The 24,768-nt window shown below is 39.5% G+C and overlaps 1 protein-coding gene across 1 annotated transcript in view; it reads right to left on the bottom strand.

Moving 5' to 3' along the window:
• Positions 1 to 24,768, bottom strand: part of MYO5C (myosin VC) — a 151,464-nt gene that overhangs the window by 20,365 nt on the left and 106,331 nt on the right. Inside the window, exons 29-35 of the mRNA XM_036736356.1 lie at positions 20,923 to 21,103; positions 16,848 to 16,941; positions 8,730 to 8,793; positions 7,151 to 7,319; positions 4,036 to 4,123; positions 2,826 to 2,924; positions 2,086 to 2,240 (exon numbers count right to left, since the gene is read on the bottom strand). Of these exons, the coding sequence (XP_036592251.1) occupies positions 2,086 to 2,240; positions 2,826 to 2,924; positions 4,036 to 4,123; positions 7,151 to 7,319; positions 8,730 to 8,793; positions 16,848 to 16,941; positions 20,923 to 21,103 (850 nt within the window). The remainder of the gene's footprint in view (positions 1 to 2,085; positions 2,241 to 2,825; positions 2,925 to 4,035; positions 4,124 to 7,150; positions 7,320 to 8,729; positions 8,794 to 16,847; positions 16,942 to 20,922; positions 21,104 to 24,768) is intronic.

Below are 24,768 nucleotides of genomic sequence, written 5' to 3'. Positions count from 1 at the left end.
TGGTGCTGAAAAAAAGAAAGATTCACCTGCTTCAACAAGATCCATTATATGAAAATCTAAGTTAACACAACAGATAGTGGACAATTATTCACATTACAAAAGGAGAATTCCTAATAAAGTACTCTGCTACATTCCTTCCCATGGCTATCTCCCTGAATATATTTAATATGTGATTGATACACACCTGGCTGTCCCCCATGCCTGGCTCCTGGCTTCAAGTTTCAACTCAACCTTCTGCAAGAAGCCTTTCCTGGGCCTCCTTAATGTTAGTGCTTTCCCTGGGCACAAAGAGGTTAATTGACTCACCTAGGATCATACAACCCATGTGTTAAAGCTGGCATTTGAACCGAAGTCTACCATATCCACTATGCCATGCTGTTTCTGAAATATTTTCTGCTATATAAAACAAGGTAGACCTTTAATTAAATACATAGGAACCCACAAATTTAATAAATTGTTTCTTTTTGGGTAATGGAAAGTCAAAGGTTGGCTTCAAAATATTCAGAGTAACCTTTTTTTTCCACATGGCCTGATGATAGACCTAAAGCAAGACACGCATCCTTTGCTTAGCAAAATGGCTTGTAGCCAATTAGATGAGATGGCAGTTATAGAAACTGAGTCACAGTAAGAAAAGCTGCCACCAGTGGAGTTCTCATTACTAGGAGATCACAAGGAAATTGTTTGATCCATGACTCTTACAAGACAGCAAAACAAGCTGTGGACTACAAGAGTTTTGTTTTATTTTTTCTTCTACCAGGGAACCAACAAGTGGTTACCCAGCATCTGCTTGAAGACCTTAGATGAGGATAACACATTATTGGCGCACATTAACTCTCAAGACAGCCCAAGCTACTTACTTTTGGATTCTCTAATTATTAAGAAGTCTAAATCTTCCTTCTTACAACCCTTATTCATTTTATCCAGACCTTCCCCTTAGAGCCAAGCAAAATGAGTCTATACGTTCTTCTATGTACATAATAGTCCTCAGCATGTTATCATAACCCCGCCATACCTTTCCTTTGGCTATGAGAAAAATTGAAGGCACTTATCTAACTAATGGTGTACCTATCGATAGATCTAACTAAAGATCTACCTATTAGTTTTTTTAAATCTGCTTTTCTTAGCACAAAAGGCATTTTCACTAGATACATTAGTCATATTCCTCTAGCTATATATGAAGGAAGGACTCGGGTGGTCAGCAAGGATGCCGAAAGGTAGGAATGGAGAGGCCAGGTGAATCTTAAAAGCAGCTGCTTGCGCTAGAATTCCACTTATCCAGGAACACGTTTGTTTTATTCCAACCCACTACCCACATAATAAATCCCATCTACCATATCCTGACAAGGAATCATCCAGCCTCCTGCTAAAGATCTCTAGGAAGGGGCAAGTCCCTAGATACTTGAGGCAGCCCGTTCCATTTTCCCCTTTCCACTGATCAGAAATCCACCTCCTTTCCACTGCATGAGACACTGTTGACAAACCACTGTTGAATTTTTTTACCCTGTCCTCTGGGGCTATGCAAAAAAAATGCCAATCCCTGCCTCCTCCATCTCTCACATAAAAATTGCAGTGGCACTAAGTTAATGTAGGTAAGGTGGATCAGGGGAGTCCCTGATGAAATTGAAGAGTCCTCCAGTCAAATCAATGGGACACAAGAAATTCCTAATGACTGGCTGAGGGAAGAATAAGCCACTTTCACTTAAAGCCTATAAAAAAACTTATTGAAAACAACTGTCCTATTTCTTCCTGTTCCCTGAGACTCTGGGAGATTTCCTTTTGTTTTTTAATTCCTCTCTTTCACATATCCTATTCTTTCACCATCCAATCCCAAGGTATTGATAATAACAACAATAATAAATTCATATTCTTAAAAAGTTTGTGGTTTACAAGCATTTTCTTCACCACAACACCATGAGGTTCAGAGTGCAAATATCATTATCACCTTGTTGCAGATAAGAAATGAGCCCCCAGAGGCTGAATGACTTTCCCATGGTCACACAGTTGGTTGTTTCAGAGCTAGAATTTGAACCCACATCATAACCTAGGAAGGAACCCCCAATGTTTTTGGGAGGAAATGTTTCCTACCTTAATGACCTGCTTGATGGCATTAATGGTGACATTCATGAAGGACTTCAGCATACTGACATCATTTAGAGAGTCTGCATAACGTACACACATGAATAGGATATGAGCTGGCAGGCCCGGAATCATATTCACAACCACACCGCGTGGCTTCAGATCTAGGTGGTAGAGGAGGGAAGAAAATTATAATTACAAAGCATTAATTCAGCTAGTTAGTATTTGTTCAAATAATGGCTGCTCTAATTTCTTTTAATGTGACTGACTGCAAGGGTGTTTGATATGTTTTTTCACTCCTCAGAGTCCTGCCAAACTCTTTCCTTGGCCTGTGGACATGGGTGCCACTGACTTCTCATGTCCCCTTTGCACCACAGATTCCATCATATAAGGCCTGAGCAGGAGGCTGAAGTCCTAGCTCATCCCACCTTCCCTCAAGACTACATTTTTTTCAGGGAGGGGGAGGTACACAAAAATAGCAGTAGTGACCACTATGGGGAGTTACATCACATGTGAAATTCCTAGGTAATATTTGTTCCTTAGACCATCTTTGTTCCTGGCTGGACTTAGTCCCATGTCCAGATGGGGGGAAAGGAAAGAAGGCAAGGGGAGGGACAATAAATGAAGGGGGTAGAGAGGAAAGAACGTGAAAGATCTCTTTGGTGATCAATCCCTGGTCACTGTGGTTTTTGCCTAAGATCTAAATTCCTAAGCCTAATGAGAAAATCCCAAATGTCCAAGAAAGGTACCAAGAATGAGGTTTTGCACCAGCTTGGCTTCATCTTCCTTCTTATACTCCATCATCCCGATGTACTCTTTGGGTTCTGAAGAAGCATGTACCTCATTGGCTGGAAATAGAATCCCACAGTCAGAAAAGCACACAAGTCTAGTGCAAGACAGTACATATTCAAAAACTAACCAAATGGAGACTACTGCCACTTCCACCATTGTGGCTGCCTTGGATACGGACACCCTCCAGAGATTGAAGGGCAGAGGTTTGGGGGAAGATCATATTTAAGGGAAGGAGAATCACAGATTTAGAGTTAATGGCACCTCAGAGGCTACCTAATTCAACTCATCCCTGAACAAAAAAGGGCCAGAAAAGCTAGCAAATGAAATGGGAAAAGAGAGAGAGGGAGAATTAAGTAAAGTCAGAGATGCCACAGGCAAAAAAAAATCAGTTCTGGGTTGTCAGCAATGTCTCACGCAGTGGGGCGGTCAAGAAGAATGAAGGATAAGAAAAGGCCGTTGGATAGTTGATCAATAGGCCTTTCCACACTGTGCACACGTGAGGAGGAAAACCTAATTATGTTGGGCAGCCAATATTCAGGACCAAATATCCATTTCCTTGGTTTCTCCACCTCCCTCTAATTACCTTTCTTGGAGGGTGGTCTCTGTGAGTATGGATGTGGGTGCAAGAGATTAAAGAGGAAATTCAGATCAGTTTTAGTCTCTGTTCATTTCTACGGTTAAAAAAAAGTAGTTTGATAGAGGAGGAGGTTAAACTCATTTTGTGGTTGTCCCTATAAACTGGCCAATTGGATATCTACAGATATGGTAGTTCCTGAGGGGTGCTGAGTAGGATTGCCTCCCTTAGATATTTCCCTTTCAGCCTATAAGAGTGCTGGAAAAATCTATCGTTGAAAATTTATTCCTTTGATTTTTGCAGCCATTTTGGTTTTCAAGAATTACATTTATTCCTGTTGATCAGTTGTGTCTAACTCTGTTTGGGGTTTTCTTGGCAGAGATTCTGGAGGGGTTTCCTTCTCCAGTGGATTAAGGCAAACACAGGTTAAATGACTTGCTCAGGGTCCCATATTAAAATGCGTATACAAAAGAAGGTCACATCCTTTGCTGACACTATTAGTAGATTTACTGACAGCTAGCTGACAGTAGGACCCACTGAAAATGGGACAGTGAATCTCAATCTCTCTCTCCCTCCCTCTCTGTGTCTCTTACCTTTCTCTCTAGTCTTGGTTAGAGTCTTGATTTGATCTTGCAGCTTTTTAATCATTCTATCCTTCATGTCTAACTCTTCTTCAAGATCCTGTAATGATAAAAGAAAATTGGGCTATAAACTCATTGTTGTTTTTGCTTGTTTGTTTTTGTTTTAGAATGTGGCTTCCTTTGACATGAAATGTTACATAGCAATGCCTGCTGGGCTCAGCTGGTAGAACTTAGAAGACAGCTCTTTGATGAGTTTGAAACACAGATCCATCATCACTTATTCCACCAGTTCTGGCATGAATAAACTGAAGAGCAGCATAAACCTTTGTAAGGTACTGATAAAGATATCTGAGAACATCCTCCCTCTTCTTGATAAAATGAGGGGAGGAGACCCAAACACTGCATAAGCTCCAGCCAATACTTCTCTCTCTATCTGCATTCACAATACTCATTCTCATCACACCCTGAGATCACCATAAGGGATAGGTCAGCCAGATCAATGCAACCACATTTCTCCTGTGTGGTTCCCCTAAAAGCTTTAGTGGAAGTACTGATGTTATCAATCTCCTTTTCATTCAGTTACTACCTCTTGCAGCCATGGCACTTTATATGTATCCCAGGAAGGAATTCCTTTGGGAAAGGAAAAAACACTCAGAGATCTAGAGAGGACGTATGTGCTATTATCTTGGTTCAGATCTCTCCAGTGCTTCCACAGCTTTGGCAACATAAGTACACTGAGCGTGAGCCTCCCCTATGCTGACGTGGCAATGGTGGAACCCTATCTCTGTGACTCTGGGGCAAGTCACTTAAACTCTCAGGGTCTCAGTTTGCTTATCTATAAAATGGAGAGGTTTCAGCAGATATCCTCTATGGCCCCTTCAAGCTCTAGATTTATGATCCTAGGTTGGGCAACAAATTACCTTTATTCTCTGCCTCCTAGTAGTACTCCATTTCCCATGCTATACTGATAGAAAGGGTCAAGATTCAGTTGTGGTAATAAAATTTCTCTTATGTTTTTTGTTGGTGAAAAATAGGACTTGTTCCCATTGATCTAAGGGTAATTTGTGAGCTGATGTTTCCCTGGCTCACAGATTGCTTCCAGGACAGTGTTTGTTACCCTCTTTTAGAAGGATTAGGGCTAAATAATCTTCTCAGACTTGGCTACCCTTACTGGGAGACAGGTACCTTTAAGATAGGATACAGAAATTATGGAGACTCTCTGACCACTATGAGAATCACTGACAGAGAACACATACATACTCACAGAGAAATAGATTCATAAACACATACACAGATAGAAGGCACATATAGGAAAAACCATACTCATTATGCATATACTTTCTTATATCTTCATATCCAAATAGAAAACCATCAAAATATACGTACATATATACAGACACACACCAACACAGCCAATACAACGTGATGGAGAAGAGAGGAGGTATGGAGTTAACTGTCCTAGGGTTGAATTCTGGTTCTGCTATTTACTATCTCTGGGACTTTGGGGGAAAATCACTACCACCCTCCCCCTAAGGCTTCAGTTTCCTCATTTATAAAATGAGAGGGTTGAACTGAACGATCTCTAAGGCCCCTTCTGGTTCCAGATTCTAAAGCTATGCCAATGTAAAGTAATCAGGATGTTGACCCAAATATTCTCTTCCTCTTTAAAAACACTGTGCACACACAGACACAGGTACACCCACAGAAGGTACCCTAACATACCTATGAATGGACACTTTTGACAGAATGCTAGGTATCCTTTAGAGGGAATCTAGTTAGCATCTTCATTTTAATCTGTGGTAGAAAGCTAGCTCTGATACAGTGGCTAGCTGCCAGTGAGGTTCCATTCCCATGTCAGGATCATCTGTGGTGGGGCTGTGCTGGAGACGGCTAGAGCTGATTGTTAAATTTTCAGCGTAATCATTTGCACTTTGTAATTGGCACACCACAGATCAGGCCTTGATTTCTTGTTTTGCTGACTGTCTACACTTGACAGAGTGATGGAGAAAATGTTAATAAAGCAAATTAAGCTTAAAACGTTTGTCAAAGCACAGATTTTTTTTCTCCCAATAAAGTTGGTTGGTAAACATTCTACCAGTGCTCCCCTGACTTACAGTCCTAACTAACCTATACCTACAGCCTCCAAGATGGCTTTACGAATATGTACATAAGAGAAGACAGAGGAGAAGGAAGTGCTTTAGGGTCCAGCTACCACAAAAGGTGCTTGCTTCTTTGGTGGATGAAGATTATCATTGTATGATGGGACAGTTTATTCCAAGTAGACACTAAGAATCACGGAATGGTAGATCTGCAATGGACTTTAGAAGTGAATTCGTTTGACCCATCACATTTTACACATTAGGAAACTGAGGACTAGAAAGGAGAAGTGGCTTGTTCACAGTTACAAAGCTAACTTCTGGAAGAACTGGGAATAGAAAGTAGGCTTCCCTTACTCCCAAATCCAGTGTTCTTTTCACCCCGTCATTACTTTTCTTCACTCCAATCTAACACTCCCTTCACCTATAGCAAGGGTTCTTAACCTTTTTTGTGTCATGGAACCCTTTGGAAATGTGGTGAAGCCCATGAATATGGTTTTGGATTCATAAAATCATGTTTTTAAATGCGTGAAATAAAATACGTAAAACTACAAAGGAAGTCAACGATTAGCAGGAATAAAGATGTAATTTTTGTCCCTATCTAGTTCAAGGTCTCACTAAAATCTATATACACCCTCACCCCATTAAGAACCCTGACATTTTGTAGAAGTCTTGCTTTCTGTCTCCCCATGCCAAGGTATTCTCATCCTTGGACTTTAGGTCCAGTAACTTGCCATATTTCTTAGTCCGAGGGTTTTTCTTCATGGGGAAAATAGAAACAAATCAAGAACTGTTCTTACTCCTCTTTATCATTATCATAATCCTATCCTACCTAAGCAATTGCCCTCTCCCTTCTTTGATCTTCCCCTTGCCCCCCCAAAAAGCTTTTAAATAAATGATATTTTTGTTGTCTTTGTCACCAAAGTCAAGTCTCAGCTTGTTCTGGGCTTTAAAATTCTTAACATTCTTACAGGCTCTTCTAGTATACAGATGTTAAATCTCACATTGAAAAAAATGCTAACAGTTCTTACCCTGTTTTCCATATTGAGACGAGATGCTTCCTGCTTGAAACTGCTCTTGACTTCACTTTCTGTTTCAAATTTTTTCTTCAAGTGATCACTGGCTTCTTGCATTTCCCGAATGGTACCAATCAACTTCTCTTTTTCTTTGGCGTGTATTTCATTCTGGACTTCCATGGTTCTAAGGAAAAGGGGACTTGTATTGTCAGACCATCATGGTGAGCGTACTTACCATCAAGTCCATAACTGACTTTTCCCCTTATGGAAAAGTTCTTCTGATGCTCTACTAAAAAAGCAGAACTATGGCCTGAAACCGAGATTAGGAAAGGAAGAACCTGAGACAATTTTGGTAAAAATTTGTTTATTTACTTGCCTGCTTTTCCTTGCCCCTTTCTTGTAATTATCTGTCCTCCACTGTCCCGCTCCCAACTATTTCTGGTTACTAACCCTAATTATCATCACTGTAATTAGGCAGGCAACTAGGTTTTAAATGCCTACTATGTTCCAGGCCTGGTGCTAAGCACTGGGGATACAAAGAAAGGCAAAAAATTGTCCCTGCTATCAAGGAGGTCACAGTCCTATTGAAGGAGATGACATGAAAGTAACTATATACGATAACGTTAATACAGGATAAATTTGAGACAATCTCAGGGGGAAGGCACTAAGATTAAGGATGACTGGGAAAGATTTATTGCAGGAGGTAAGACTTGAAGGAAGTCAGAGAAGCTGGGAGGCAGAGATGAGGAGGGAGAGTAGCATGGGGCACAACGAGTACAAACACATGGAGTTGGAAGATGGGATATTATGGGGGAGTAAGATTTAAGATGAGTGGAAAAGCCAAAAGGAGGTAGATTATGAAGAGTTTTAAAAGCCCAGCAGAAGACATTTTATATTTTTGTAATTGTAATTATTTTTACTCCCTAGGATAAATTCAATTCAGCAAGTATTTATCAGGCCTCTTCTGTGTGCAAGGCAGATAATTCATAATGGAAGACAAAAGAAACAAGAAAAGCAAGTGAAGAAGACAGGTGAAAGAATATCTGAGTATGGTACTCTGACAGCTAAAAAGAGGGGGTGTCTTTTAAGTCCTCAGAGAGAGGGTCAGAATGGTATCTCACTCCTTCCCAAGTTAATTCAAATCTTGGTTTGGTTCTAATCCTACTAGTAGAGACATGTGTGAAGAAAACTTCTTTCCTGGAAATAAACAATTTCATTTGTTTCACTGGGAAAATTATTGAGTTATGCTTACCGTCTCAGAGAGATGGAGAGGGAAGAGAGAAGGAGAGAATTTGGAACTCAAGAATTTTTTAAAACAAATATTAAAAAATTGTTTTTACATGTAATAGAGGAAAAAAATATTATTAAAGGAAAATTATTGGTTCATGTATTGAGCATCCAATAAAGAGTGTTGTACACGTGGAATTCCAGCAGAGGGCCATTTCACTTCTTTGTAGGAGCATAAAGCTCTTCTGGTGTAGCATAAGATCAAAGATTTAGATAATGTATGGGTCTCAATCTTAATATTCCTTGGAAATTTTGCTCTTTCTCCATCTATTTCAGTGAGGAAAAATTACATGATGACAGGACTTACCTCTTTTGTGCTCCTTCCTCTTCCAGATTGCGATGTAACTGACTAGATAGTTCTTCTATTTTTCCTATGATAAGAAGAATTTTAGTTCTTTCATTTTGGACACCATTGACTAACACTTTTTAAAACTTTTAATCAGATGCCCATTTGTTGTATTTAACAAATTTATTTATATATCAATACTGACCCAAGTTTTTCCATTTTTTATGTATTTAGTATTTATGAAATGACTGGTAAACAATTATGAACTCTGCAAATGACTGTCTTTTCAAGTCAGTCTTTATGTGCCCATTATAAGGAAAGGAATCGTGGTTTTTGACTCATCTTTTAACCATGCCTTCACATGAATACCAACTGTTTTGATAGTTTCAAAACCCAAACACAGTTATGTTCATAATGATGTAAACAGACATTATCTTAAAATTCCTAAGTCTGGTTAATGTCATTGCAGCCAACTTAAAAATTTCCTCTACGTTTCTGTTCCTCATGAAGTCTTTCCTGATTTATCTAGCTAGAAGTGAATCTTTCTTCCCTAAATATTTATGCCTCTTTATTGGACCTCTTCTGTCCATTTATCATATTATGTCTTAAATTATGGTGATTTGTGCACATGCCTTATCTCTACTAAACTACAAGCTCTGTATAGTGTAGGACTAAATCTTGTTTCCTCTTTGTGTTTCCCTAAGCACAGTGCCTTTATCAACACAAAGTATCTAATGAACATTTGTTTAGTTTAATATTAGCCAAAGAAGATAAATTTTACAAAGAAGAAACAAGAAGGAACTTTTATCCTGGACCAGATTTTGACCAATAGTGGAGCTGACTCCCGAAGAAGAAATGATGTAAAACTTATAAGAAAGTGACCGGTTGATCATATCTGTAAATGAGAAGGGGGACATAAGGCATGGCTTGACACCAATCTTGATATCAGAAAATGAGAGTTTAAAGAATTAAGAGAAAGCATTGATAGGATTTCATGGCCTAAAATTCTATAAGGGATGTCTTCCCATGAGAAGGATGGGGTGTTGTTAAGAATGAAATTCTGATGACACAAACACAAATGAATCCATTAAGGAAGAAAAGTAGGTGTCCCAAAAGATTAATATAGTCACATAGAGAACTCATCATTGAACGAAGATTTTTGAGAGGCTTGTTAAGAAAAGAGAAGACCAGTTAACTGAAGGATTCAAAAGGATGACAGGAGCTGTAGGAATGTTAAGAATTCTAAAGCCCAGAACAAGCTGAGACTTGTCTTTGCTGACAAAGACAACAAAAATACCATTTATTTAAAGGCTTTTTGGGGATCAAGGAGAAGGTCAAAGAAGGAAGAGGGCAGTTGCTTAGGTAGAATAGGATTATGATAATGATAAAGAGAAATAATAACTTCTTAATTTGCTTCTATTTTCCCTGTGAAGAAAAACTCTTGCATTAAGAAATATAGAAAAAAAACCACTTAACAGAACTCATGATAACTGTGGAGATAATTGTAAAGAGAAAAAGGAGAAGGTAAGGGAGTAAACAAGCATTAATATTGCACCTTCTCTGTACCAGGCACTGTGCCACACTTTACATATATCTCATTTAATCCTTACAACCCTGAGGCAAGGAAAATTTAAGGGATTTGCTCAGGGTCACACTGCTAGGAAGTGTCTGAGTCTAGATTTGATCACAGGTGTTCCTGACTCCAGGGCCCAATCTACTGTGCCACCTAGCTGCCTCTATTTAAATAGATATATAGCTGCTCTTCCATTCACCAGGCTCAAAAAACAACAGCCCAGAGCACTGAAAAAAAAAATTGCAGATGAGATTACATTACAGTCCATTTCTGAAAAACCACAGAGAAGGGGTAAGGCCTGGAAATGGGAAGCAAGGGAAAATCCCTTTTAGGGCTTTAATCTTTTAGGGGGCTACCTGTGGTTTCCATGACATTGTAGGCTGTCAGGGCTCCCCAGCCTGTAAACCTAACTCTATTTGTTTAAAATCCAGTGCTCTTTCTCCAGCATCACATTTGCCTCCCTGTCTTCATGGCCTTGGGGAAGCTAGGTGGAACAGTGGATAGCAAAATGGGCTTGGAATCAGGAAGACTCATCTTAAGTTCAAATGGAGCCTCAGACACTTACTAGCTATCTGACCTGGGGCAAGTCACTTTGCCCTGTTTGCCTCAGTTTCTTTATCTGTAAAATGAGCTGGAGAAGGAAATAGCAAACCACTCCAGAATCTTTGCCAAGAAAACCCCAAATGAAGTCACGAAAAGCCAAACACAACTGAAACGATTCAACCACAAGTTCAGTCTTGGGGTCATCTATGAAAGTAGAGCATTGAGCCCCACCAAGCCATACCCTTGTCCTGAAAGATCCTAAGGTCAGGGGTAGACCCCGCTGTTCAGCAAATCAACTGCACATGCACTGCATGAGGAGGCATTCGAAAGGTCTAGGAGTCGTAGCAGATGTGAGCTCATTAAGAATCTCACCTCTGTGACATGGAAGCCAAAGAAGCTAATAAACTCTCATGCTTCACAGAACCATGATGGAAGGAAGAAAGGAAAGGGGTGAGGAAAGGAGGAGGAGAGAGTGAGGAGGAAAAGAAAGGAGAAAAAGGGGATTTTAGCTTAATTGCTAGAGGGTGGTTAGCGGGGAAGGTTAGCAACATTATCTTCAAATAGCTGAAAGGCTGTCAAAAATGAGAGATATTAGATTATTTTTGCTTGGTCATAGAGGGCAAAACAAGGAATAATGGTGGTATTTGGCTTAATATAAGGAAAAACAATGAAGGTGTCCAAGAGTGGCCTGGATGCCCTGTGAGGTAGTACAGTCTTTTTCACATGGGCAGTCTTCAGGGGGAGGCTAGAGGATCGGTTGTCAGAGAGGTGAAGCAGGTCAGAGATGCTTTCTACCTCTGACATTCAGCATTTCCATGAGTAAAAGACTATCTTTCTACTTTGTCTGACAATAAAGGTGAAGAAAGTGTAGTACTAGGAATTGTGAAAAGTAATAAGCATGACAACATTTTGCATTTTTCCGTAGGTAACCTCATGAGTAAACTGAATGTATGGAGAAAATGAAGCTGAAGTGTGATAGAGTGCATAGGGTTAGGAGCAGAAAGGATTCTTTGGTTCTATCCCCTTGAATTTTATGTGAGTCAGAAACATGCGTAAATTATGTTTTAAGTTGGAATACTAATACAAGTCTTGAAGATGCTGCTCCTTTGTCAGTCAATAAGCATTTATTAATCACTCACTGTATGGCAGGTACTGTGCTATGAAGTAAGATACAAAGAAAGGAAAAAAAAATCCAAACAGTCCCTGCCCTCAGGGACCTTACATTTTAATGGAGCAACAACATGCAAATTAATAGGCATAAAGCCAAGATACATCCAGAGTAAATGTAAGGCAGCCTCAGAAAGGTAACTTCTAGTAGATTGGGGGTAAGGATGGGCAGGGAAAGACCTCCAGCAGTGTTATTTGAACTAAGTTATAAAGGAAGCCAGAATTCTAAGAGTTGGAGATGAAGGTGGAGAGTGTTCCAGGTATGGAGGGAGACAGCCAATGTCAAGACAAAGAGAGATGGGGAGATGGAGATGTTTGAGAAACAGAAAATAAGCCAGTATAGCTAGATTGTTGTGTGCATGGAGGCAAAAAAGGTTAAGCAGACCAAGAAGGGAGGGAGGGGCTGGGTTTTGAAGAGCTTTAAAGGATTTTTCCACTTGGTAATTCTTATTCACATAAGAATGTCAGAGTTCCATGGAATATAGTTTAAAACCACTACATTGGGATTCTGCTGTAAACCATAGAATGTTAGAACTAGAAGGAATGATAGACATAATCTAGTCCAACCTCTTCCTTTTACAAAAGAGGAAACTGAGTCCCTAACCAACCAAGCGCATAGTAGCAAATTTGGAGTTAGAACTTGGCCTCCTGGCTCTTTAGTTCTGGACCCTTTCTCCACACCCCTACTTCACACTGCCTCTCAGATGAAAAAGAAACACAAATTCAAGTGTTCCATTCTTATTTCCTCACCTGCATAATCTGTGCAATTCAATTTTATTAATAAATATTTGAGCGTCTAATCTAATATGTTGTAAACTCCTTGAGAACGGGAAATTCTGGCTTTTAAAAAAATCTTTGAATCTCTGACACCTAACCCAGTGACTTGTACCTGCTTAATAAATTATTTTTAAGTTGAATTGCTTACTATGTTCCTAGACCATCTTTTGCCCTGGTTCCAGATTGAGTATCAGGGAAAGCTTTCTGGAGGAAGCTTCAGAGAGAGAATCTTAGGCATAGGCACAGGGGCTAAAGAATACAGTACATGTTCAGAGGGCAGTGATCCAGTTTTGTTAGAGTACTATGTGCAAGGCACTGTACTGTTATGCACATCAACAGTGAGGCAGCCTGATGTCGTGAAAAGATCCCTGAACTTAGGGGGTCAAAAGACCTGGGGTCTTCAGTCTGCTAGCTGTATGACCTTAAATAAGGCATCTAAAGGAATAATAAACTAGAATTACATACTTCACAGGGTGATTGTAAGGATCAAACGAGAGGACAAACACAAAACATAATCATGAAGCTCTATGTAAATGTAAGCTATTTATTACTGGACAATCTATTATCCCCAGCATTTTCCAATATATTCTTCCTTTGTGAAGAAAGAATTCTTTATGTGTAACTTTGCAGTATCCAAATGATTTCTTCTGAAAGGGTTGTGTAGGATATGGGGGCAAAAGGATTTTTTTCTAGTTTAGTTGCTATATAGCAAATAAACAAAACTATAAATTCTTGTTTTTTTTGGGCAGGGCAATTGGGGTTAAGTGACTTGCCCAAGGTCACGAAGCTAGTATATGTATCAAGTGTCTGAGGCTGGATTTGAATTCAGGTCCTCCTGACTCCAGGGCTGGTGCTCTACTCACTGCACCACCTAGCTGTCCCACTATAATTTCTTTATAGCAAGGCTTTTGAAAGATTAAAAGCTTTGACATTGGAGGGGCAGAGCCAAGATGGTGGCTGGAAAGCAGGGACTTGCATGAGCTCCCCGCCAGGTCCTTCCAAAAACCCATAAAAAATGGCTCTGAACAAATCCTGGAACTGCAGAACCCACAAAATAGCAGAGGGAAGCAGGGATCCAGCCCAGGACAGCCTGGATGGCTGCTGGGTGGGGTCTATCATGCACAGAGCTGGGAACGGAGGGGAGCAGAGCCCAGCATGGGCAGCTGCAGGACCAACCAGACCAGCAGCCAGGCGGTACAGGCCCTAGCACCCTGAATCAGTGAGCTGTGGCAGTTACTAGACTTCTCAACCCACAAACACCAAAGACAACAGAGAAGGTTAGTGGGAAAAGCTGCGGGGGACAGAGTGAAAAGAGTTCGTGGTTCAGCCACCACCCCGGGGGCAGTGGAGATGGTGCAACTACAGAACTACAGGTGCAGTTGCTTCTGGCCCCAGACCCACCTGGTGGGAGGAATTAAGTGGCTGATCAGAGCAGGAGTGCACAGTCTGCTTAAGATCCCAGTCAGGTCCGGGTTGGTGGTTCTTGGGGAAGGAGGAGTGCTGGTGTGGCAGAGCTGGCTGTATAGAAATAGCTCTGAAAACAATGGCTCATCCCCTCAAGCTTGGAGCAAAGCAGTCATACCCCAAAGAAAAACTGAAGGGTCAAGTAAGTTGGCTGGGAACATGGCCAGGCAGCGAAAACAGACTCAGATTCAGATTCAGACTTTGGAATCTTTCTTTGGTGACAAGACCAAAACATACAACCAGAAGAAGTCAACAAAGTCAAAAAGCCTACATCAAAAGCCTCTAAGAAAAACATGAACTGGTCTCAGGCCATGAAGAGCTCAAAAAGGATTTGGAAAAGCAAGTTAGAGAAGTAGAGGAAAAATTGGGAAGACAAATGAGAATGATACAAGAAAACCATGAAAACTGTACAAGTCAATGACTTGTTAAAGGAGACCCAAAAAATATGGAAAAAAATACTGAAGAAAACAACACCTTAAAAAATAGACTAACTCAAATGGCAAAAGAGCTCCAAAAAGCCAATGAGGAGAAGAATGCCTTGAAGGGCAGAATTACCCAAATGGAAAAGGAGGTGCAAAAGACCTCTGAAGAAAATACTACCTTAAAAATTAGATTGGAGCAAGTGGAAGCTAGTGACTTTATGAGAAATCAAGATATTATAAAACAGAACCAAAGGAATGAAACAGTGGAAGACAATGTGAAATATCTCATTGGAAAAAGCGCTGATCTGGAAAATAGATCCAGGAGAGATAATTTAAAAATTTTTGGACTACCTAAAAGTCATGATCAAAAGAAGAGCCTAGATATCATCTTTCAAGAAATTATCAAGGAGAACTGCCCTGATATTCTAGAGCCAGAGGGTAAAATAGAAATTGAAAGAATCCACAGATCACCTCCTCAAAAAGATCCCAAAAAGAAAACTCCTAGGAATATTGTTGCTAAATTCCAGAGCTCCCAGGTCAAAGAGGAAATACTGCAAGCAGACAGAAAGAAACAATTTGAATATTGTGGAAAAACAATCAGGATAACACAAGATCTAGCAGCTTCTACATTAAGGGATCGAAGGGCTTGGAATATGATATTCTGGAGATAAATGGAGCTAGGATTAAAACCAAGAATCACCTACCCAGCAAAACTGAGTATCATGCTCCAAGGTAAAATATGGATTTTCAATAAAATAGAGGACTTTCAAGCTTTCTCAGTGAAAAGACCAGAGCTGAATAGAAAATTTGACTTTCAAATGCAAGAATCAAGAGAAGCATGAAAAAGTAAACAAGAAAGAGAAATCACAAGAAACTTACTAAAGTTGAACTGTTTTGTTTACATTCCTACATGGAAAGATGATGTGTATAATTCATGAGACCTCAGTATTAGAGTAGCTGAAAGGAATATGCATATATATGTGTGTTTGTGTGTATGTATGTATATTTGTAGGTGTGTATATGTATATAGATAGATAGATAGATAGACAGAGGGCACAGGGTGAGTTGAATATGAAAGGATGATATCTAAAAAAATAAAATCAATTTAAGGGATGAGAGAGGAATATATTGAGAGAGGGAGAAAGGGAGAGATAGAATGGGGTAAAATATCTCGCATAAAAGTGGCAAGAAAAAGTGGTCCTGTAGGAAGGGAAGAGGGGGCAGGTGAGGGAGAATGAGTACATCTTGCTCTCATCAGATTTGACCTGAGGAAGGAATACCATACACACTCAATTGGGTATCTTACCCCACAGGAAAGAAGGAGGAAGAAGATAAAAAAAGGGGGGGAAGACAGAAGGGAGGACAGATAGGGTGAGGAGGTAATCAAAAACAAACACTCAAAAAGGGACAGGGTCAAGGGAGAAAATTCAGTAAAGGGGGATAGGATAGGAAGGAGCAAAACATAGTTAGTCTTTCACAACATGAGTATTGTGGAAGGGTTTTACATCATGATACGCATGTGGCCCATGTTGAATTGTTTGCCTTCTTAGGGAGGGTGGGAGGGCAGGGAAGAGGGGAGAGAATTTGGAACTCAAAGTTTTAAAAATGGAAGTTCAAAAACAAAAAAAAAGTTTTTGCATGCAACTAGGAAATAAGATACACAGGCAATGGGGTGTAGAAGTTTATCTTGCCCTACAAGAGAAGAAGGGAAAAGGGGATGGGAGGGGAGTGGGGTGACAAAAGGGAGGGCTGACTAGGGAACAGGGCAATCAGAATATACGCCATCTTGGAGTGGGTGGGAGGGTAGAAATGGTGAGAAAATTCGTAATTCAAACTCTTGTGAAAATCAATGCTGAAAACTAAATATATCAAATAAATTAAATAACATATATATATATATATATATATATATATATATATATATACACACATACATACATACATAAAATAAAAGCTTTGACATTCAGAGTCACAATTTTCATAGTGTGTAGTGGGAGCCATAATTTGGAACTCTGAGGATTTTTCTTCCTTTTAGAACCAACTGGACTACTGCATACACATGCAGTTTTGTTTCATTTGCTTTTCTTTGGTTTCAAGTTAGGTATATCTCTCCCTCACCCCCAAACTCAATCATTTCCCTTCCCAAATATAGAAAACTATTTTTATTTTTAAAGTACATAGCATCAAAGTTACCTCTCATTTTTTCAGTCTGTTCAGTTAGACGGATTTCAAGATCCTGTTTCTGCTTCTCAAGTTCTGAAATCTGCTGTTTAAAGTCTGGAATCATCTTCACAGAAGGACAAGGAAGGAGGATTAGAACAACTGACAAAATTAAGTAGGCAGTAAAAATATAAATAAATACCTGTCATTCTGAAAGAAAATTCAGGAGAATTTCAAGTTTTTTATGCAACTTAATTAAATTATTCCATTTGGTCAGTCACATTTCCATTCTGCTTAGATCATTGGAAAAAAAAAGCCACAGGAAATAATAATGTGCTACAGGGTAGCAGTTCTCAACTTTTTCTCATCTCTGTCACACTGTTGATGGTTTCTTTGCTGTACTGTGCCCCACATGTCTCCATGGAAGGAAGGAAGCCAGGACTGGAGGGAGAAAATTTATATACCAAGGGAAAAGGGACTTATGGGATTTTTCCATATGGTGTTCAAGGGGTAGGGATTAAAGTAATGATCCTTGACTAAGAATGAGGAACATCTTAAGTTGAGGAAATAAAATAGAGGTACCTTCCTCTCCTTCCCATCACCCCAAAAGCACAAGGACTAGTCTATGAAGTTCCCTAAAAGGTCACCAATGAAATTCATTTTGAGAACCTGGTAGAAGGTCAGGGGAAGCTTCCTGGAGGAAGCTTTAAGGAAAATATCCTAGACATAGGACACAGCCTGAGCAGAGATGCAAAGGCTAGAGAGTACAGTGCATGTTCAGAGGGTAGAGTGGTCCAGCTTCCGTAGATTATCTATGTTCAAGGTATTGTACTTTTATAATTTTTTTTAAATGACACAGTTCCTGCCATCAAAAGCTTATGATATCTTGACACCATCTTCTGAACCCATTATTCACATCAGGTGGAGGTCTTGAAGTCAAATGTTGTTCCCCGTTTTGAGAATCCTTCATTGGCAATGAAGAGCGTCGCACTACCATGATCCACACCTACAGTTGAGGGACTTCAGTGCATAACAGCTTCCTGCCAAAGCGAGGGACGTGACCATTTTTCTCTTCTTTGACTTACTGCCAATGTACGCATTGACATCGTACCCACTACTGGACAGCCTTCCTGGCTAAGCCTGGCTTTGTAAATTACTTGTGTGAACAGGTATTTGGGTCTTGCTGTATAGACTTTCTCACATCACCTGTACAAACTGAGCATTTCAGTCTTGTTCCTAATACACATTTTACACAGAATCACATGATCAGGGAGTTGGAAGGATTCCTAGAGGTCATCTAGTCCAGCTGTACAGGGTCAGGAATCCCTTTGAAACACCTTCTCACCCAGGGGACATCATCCTGAAAAAATATTCACTTGAGGTCACTTACTTTATCTTGGAAATCATATTCACCTACATTGCTAGTGACATAACGTTTTCTTTCTCAACCAAAATTCCTACTCCTGGGATGTTTTGCTGTTAAAATTTTTTTTTGTAGCATGCCCCTTCATCCTGCTATACCAATACTTCAAATAAATACTTTTGTCCTCTGACAAGACAGTCCTAACCCCTAAAGAAATACTTCCCTGCTTAGAAATAGTCATCTTTCTTGTGAGTGTCAGGTGACAGACCTAGAGCAGTAGTCTTTTTGCCTCTTTTTGTATCCCTAGGCCTTAGTGTAGTGCCTGTCACAGAGCAGGTGCTTAATAAATGTTTATTGATGGATAGCTCCTGCAGCTACATCCTCCTGAATGCCCAAGGCCATTGGTTTCATCTCAACTTCCTGCTTGTAAGCATACATAGTGAAGTGGAGATTACAGTGGGTTGGAGAGATAGCCGTGGGAAAGGGATGGGCTCACTTCCAACCACATCCCCAAATTTAAGTCACATTCATTTACTATAAGTTAACATATAAGTAACTGAATGGCTACTGTGTGTGTGTGTGTGTGTGTGTGTGTGTGTGTTAATCATGCAAGGAACCAAAGATAACTTGAGAGGAAATGGCACTGCTCCTGTGTACAAAGAGTTTACCAAATAAAGCTGAAGACAAAATGATGAAAGCAGATTCAACTTTTGAGTATTAAAGGTTTGAGGTATTAGAAAGTAAATCTGGATAAAGACATTAAAGGATGAACCAAAGAGCCTTGCTTAGTATTTCCTTTTCTGAAATCTCTTATCCTGTGGAGGATGCATCACTTTACTTAAGTGTGTCACCTAAGCAACCTATGACACCAGGCTTCCAAATCCTAGACACCTTCCTATTGGGAGCAAGTTTGCACTACAGACTCATGAACAGTTTCATTCTGCCATGCAACACACACACACACACGCACGCACGCACGCACACACATCCTATCTATCTTCCTCTTCTCACTATGAATCACCTCCTTGTACGAGTCATTCACTCCCCATCTGAGAGTGCCTTCTGCATCTTATGACTCACTTGCAGTGGATGTTGCTCTAAGACACACATATGAGCACCTAAATAGAAGATTTGGGATGTTTTATAGGCTTCACTGTGAACAAGTCATCTAACCACTCAGGTTGAGTTTCCTAATTTGTAAAGATTAGGAAAGTAATGGTTGCATAGCATCGCAGGCTTCACCACTTACTAGCTCTATGGACAAATCATCTGATCTGAGATTCATTTTCCTTATTTGTAAAAATGAAGATAATAATGGCTGCATTGCCCATGCCACAGGATTGTTGGAAAGAAAGTACTTTGCAAACTCAAAAGGGTTATACAGGGTGTCCCTAAAGTCTGGACACATAGGCAAAAATGGATATTTTCAAGAAATGAATGAATTTTTCAACAACATTTTATTTAATTGGAATATTAACAACCAACATCTTCAATATGATTTCCATCATTTGTGATGCGAAGGTTGGTGCGCTTTGCAAGATTCACGTGAACTCGATGCAATAACTCCACATTGTTGTCAATTTTAGCACATTCACTCTTTATGCATTTAATCAAGTGTGTTGCATCTGTGATTTTCATTGGGTACACCTTCTCCTTTAGCATACCCCGGAAAAAAAAGTCGAGGGGGCTAGGGTCTGTTAATATTCCAATTAAATAAATAATATGTCGTTGAAAAATTTTGCCTGTGTGTCCAGACTTTAGGGACACCCTGTATAAGCGTGTATTATCATTGTACATATAAGACATAGAGTTGTCATAGATATATGCCAAAATGCAGAACCCCAGCTTATATCAAAGAATTTCCTCTCTTCAAACATCTATCCTCAAGATTGCCATGTGTGCTTTGCCTTTAAAACATTCACCTCAGGATATTTTTTGCAACCTTAGGATATTCTATTCCATTAGACACTGCCACTAAAATCACTCTTCCCCTCATTTTCCTTCTACATTTCATCCTGTTTATCTTCCTGATATTTTGTCAGTTTTTGTGAGGGTTATGACCAATGTTAAACATATAAAAGAAGAAATCATCATATACTTTGTTCCCCCTCCCACCCTTTTTTTGTGCAGTGGAATAAAGTGGTGTAAAATACATTCTTTGAAAACTGAAGTACTCACTAACCAAAGGTTAATTACTTTTTCTGACCCAATTATTTAGTTTCTTGCAAAAGGTAATTTATGCCAAGCACTTTATTTCTGAGAGTCTGGGGCTACAATGACATTAATGTAGCTGAACAAGTAGGGATTATGGCCAGTAGAACAACACAGCTATCAAAGAACACTGTCTGAGGCAGAGAATCTGCATGATACGATCTACAATTTTCTGGCACCTTAGCACTATCTAATTACCTCAGCACCATCTTCACCATCTCTGCTTCTGACTACTGCTCTGATGTCCATTTTGTGACTGTTGCCTAGAGATTATATTTTTTGTCACTCATAGATGAACACTATGGCGTTATCCCAGCATGGAATTCTGGTTACCATCTGAGATCACGGCTTGGACCATACTCTTCCCCCCATCCCAACCTGTAAGGCATGACTTTTTTATAGTCCTATTAATTACCCTTGGTTATTGACATATTATGGCCCCATTTCATGGACCCAATACCAAGAGAATATTTTATTCCACCATAGAACAGGAAGAAATGATGGCATGGATGATCAATGATGATGTTACTATACCATGTTTTCAGATGTCAGTCTGGTAACTTCATGACGGATGCTGTCATTGATGTCATTTTCTTCCCTAAATAATTTTTGTAAATGGTTGATTTCTTGACTGAGGTGCTCCACTTTAAAGTTCAACGCTTCAATCTCCTTTTCATAGTTCTCCTTCTGAGACTGGAAATGGCTCTCCAACACTCTGTCAAAAAAAGGGGCAAATATTCAAGTATCTACAGTGTGCCAGCCATGGTGCTAGGTTCTGGGGCCCTGAAGATAAGAATAAAACATCCCTGTGGCCATGAACAAAATGACATTCTATTCAGGGAAGCGACCGATAAATGGAAAGTAATTTTAGGGGGAAGGAAGCATCTATAGATGGGGAGATCAGAAAAACTTCATAAAAGAGGTAACACAAGATGAATTCTTAAGAAAAACTAGGAATTCTAACAGTTAACAGTGAGGAGGGAGTGAGTAGCCTGTGCAAAAGTACAGAGATAGGAGAGAGAATGTTAAGAGTGACAAATAGCAAAAAGGCTAGGTTGACCAGAACACACAGTACATTAGGAGCAGTAGTGTGTAATGAGGCTGGAAAAGGTAGAAGGCTGGAAGAAGAAGAATGTGAAGGCCTTCGATGCCAAACAGAGGAGCTTGTATTTTATCACAGAGTTAGTTAAGAAGGCATTTGAGCTTTTTGCACAGGGGAGTGACATGACCAGATGTGTGTGCGCGTGCCATGCTTTAGGAATATCACTTTAGTTAATTTATGCAGAGGACAGACTGGACAGAGGTAGTGCATTCTTTAGTCATCAATGTTCATGCCTTTTTCTCTGTTAAGCACCATATTAAGCCACTGTGTAAGGAGCACAGTATAAGGAACACTAGATTCAGAGTCAAGAGACCCGGGTTTGAATCTCAGCTCTAACTAGCAGAGTTATATTAGCTAGGTTAATTCACCTCTAATTTGTAAAAATGGAGGTGGAGAGTCAGTGTTGTATAATGGATAGAATGCTGGGCTTGGAGTCAGGGAGATGTGGGTTCAGATCTTGCCTCTGACATGAGCTGTGTGTATGTGGACAGGTTTGGTCTGATTTGGTGAAAGGGGTTTGTATTCTCACACTGGGAATGCCCATAGAGACGGAATCACAACTAAATGACACTTTAAATGGAGATGCTAAAACTTATACCATCTACCCCTGAAGGAGGTTGTGAGGATTGAATGAGAAGATATATGTAGAGTACTTTGTAAATATAAAATACTCTATCTTTAGGCTTTAATTGATAGCATTAGTGACTAGACCTATGATTCCATTAGTTTAGGGATATCTCAGATTAGGAAACTGCCTCCACCAATGCACGTAGACATCTTTTCTGTAGTCTTACAGTCTTAGAGGCAGGACTTTAACCCAGATCTTTCATGACTTTTAGACCAGCTCTCCATCCACTAGGACCATTACCTTTATTATTACTACTAATAATACAGACTCAGACTATGTGGGTTCACCAGGCAAGAATCAAAGGCCACAGTTTGGGTCATGCCTCAGAGCACATGGACTTACGGGCATTAGCTGGCATTCTCCAGCAACGGACTAAGAATGATTAATTGTAAGGTTGCAGGTTACTTAATTTAGTCCTTTAAGGATCTTGTGATCTTCATGAGCAAAGTTCCCTCGGGGCAAGTGAGAAATCCCCTATGCCTTAGTAGACAAGTTTTCCTGAGTTGCTGAGGCAAAAAAAGAGTATCACAGTTTGGGTGATAAGTCTCTATTAACTTAGACCATAGGACCGCAGAGCTAGAGCTAGAAAGAACCTCAGAGGCCAAAAAGTCCAACCCCCCTGTTTTACATTTGAGGAGACAGAGGCTCAGGGAGGTTAAGTGGTTTGTCTGAGGTTTTACAGGTAGTAAAGGCCTGAGCATTAACCTGGGTCCTTTGACTCCAAATTCCACCTTACCACCCTGTCTGGCAGGTAAGGAGCTTGATGACTGTTTGTTGAATTGAAATATAAAAACAAAATACTGTGTGAGGTCCAAAGAAAATGATAATTATCAGAAGATCAGGGCAAACTTCATAAAGTAGAATGTGCTTTATTGATCCTTCTCAGGGGAAATGACAGGATCAATAATCAAACAACAGCTTCTGCTTACAGGATTGTAAAATGATAGACTTAGAGATGGAAAGGACCTTAAAACTATCAACTCCAACCCATTCCATTTACAACTGAGGAAACTGATGCACAAAGAAGGTAAATTACTTGCTCAAAGTTACATAGGCAGTAACTTCAGAAACAGGATTTGAACCCAGGTCCTCTGACTTTGCCTTTGGATAAGCTGTCTTCCATGCCTGTAATGCCATCCTCCACACCTCCACCTTTTAGAAGACTTAGTTTCCTTCAAGATTCACCCAAAATGCCACTCCTACACAAGAGCTGTGCTTGTCCACACAGTTGTTGGTGTCCTCTCCACCAATACTACTTTGTATTTTCTTTGGATTGATCAATCTGCATCCATGTCGTTTTTCTCCTATGGAATGGTAGCACCTTAGCCAATGTGGGAATTTATTTCCCTTGACTAGGCATATTTGTCATCAGGGTTTTGTTTTTGTTTTTTTTCAATTTGGGCAAGAAAGGTTGGAAGGAGAAACAAAATAAATGTTTGTAAAATGAAAAAAAAAGCTTGAAAGTCCCCTACTCCAATAGTCAACAGTCAATAAACATTTATTAAGCACCTACTAAGTGCCAGATTGTGCTAAGCTCTGGGGATACAAATATGAAAAAAGAAAAATGGTTTCTGCCCTCAAGGAATTTACAACAAAACACAAAAGCAAGCTGAAAAGTAAGGGATTGGGGCATGATGGAGAAATTAGTAGATAAATCCCAAGATAGTGCAACCAGGCGAGAAATGAGGAGCTATCTGAGCTGGGCTCTCTCCTCAAATGGAAGTTTCAGGCTCATGGCTCCACTCTTCAATCAGAGAGGCAGAGGATAATGATCATAAGCTTGAGGGCAGGAACTGGTTCATCTTTGCCTTTGATCCTCAGCATAATGCATATGATAGTTGCTTAATAAATGCTTGCTGAAATAAGAATGAGCTATATTCAAAACCTTTCCAGCACTGACAAGACCTGTCAGAGCTTACATTCCATTGGCATAACCTTCCAATACTCAAACAAAATGAGGCAGTGGAGTGGAATATGATCCATGGTAAGGTTCTAAACCTTTCCAACCATGACTGAAGCATTTTTTAGGATCAAGTTTGTACCACAAATTCCTCATCACAAATATATAGAAATGCATATTTCTGGTAGTATGCAAATACAATAAGAAATTTTGTAATAAATGGTGAAAGTCTTTAATTTCAGCAAGTCGATATGGTGATTAAAATAATTTAGAAATGTCAATTACAAAGACAAAATAAAATCATTTTAAATTAACTTTACATTCCAGAAAAATTGCAGCAAACTCCCCAAATTTATTCAGTCAAAAATAGAGCATAGCATTCCACTTTATACATTCTTAAGGATTTTCTATTCTATAGATTCTATTTACCCATTAATGAATTTCTTATCCCATAAAACACTATCAAGTGCTTGCATTACTAGATTGTCAAGGAAATTATTCTAGATGAAATGAGATAATTATGATAATATAATAAATAAATATAAATAATAATATAATATAATAATATAAAGCATTTACTCTTTTGTTAAATACTATATGTTTGGCCACAGCCACTTTGGAAGAATATCTACTAACACATAGAGAGGAGTTGGCTGCCTGTATCAGTGGAGGGAATGTTCACACTGATTCTTGAAGTCCCATAATAGATATTAAAAACTATATTTTAAACCTCCTGTTTACATATAAGAT

This window comes from Trichosurus vulpecula, chromosome 8 (assembly GCF_011100635.1).
Source record: "Trichosurus vulpecula isolate mTriVul1 chromosome 8, mTriVul1.pri, whole genome shotgun sequence".
Lineage (NCBI taxonomy): Eukaryota > Metazoa > Chordata > Mammalia > Diprotodontia > Phalangeridae > Trichosurus > Trichosurus vulpecula.
Note: the sequence above shows the minus strand (reverse complement) of the source record. Positions and strands in the feature narration are given on the sequence as shown.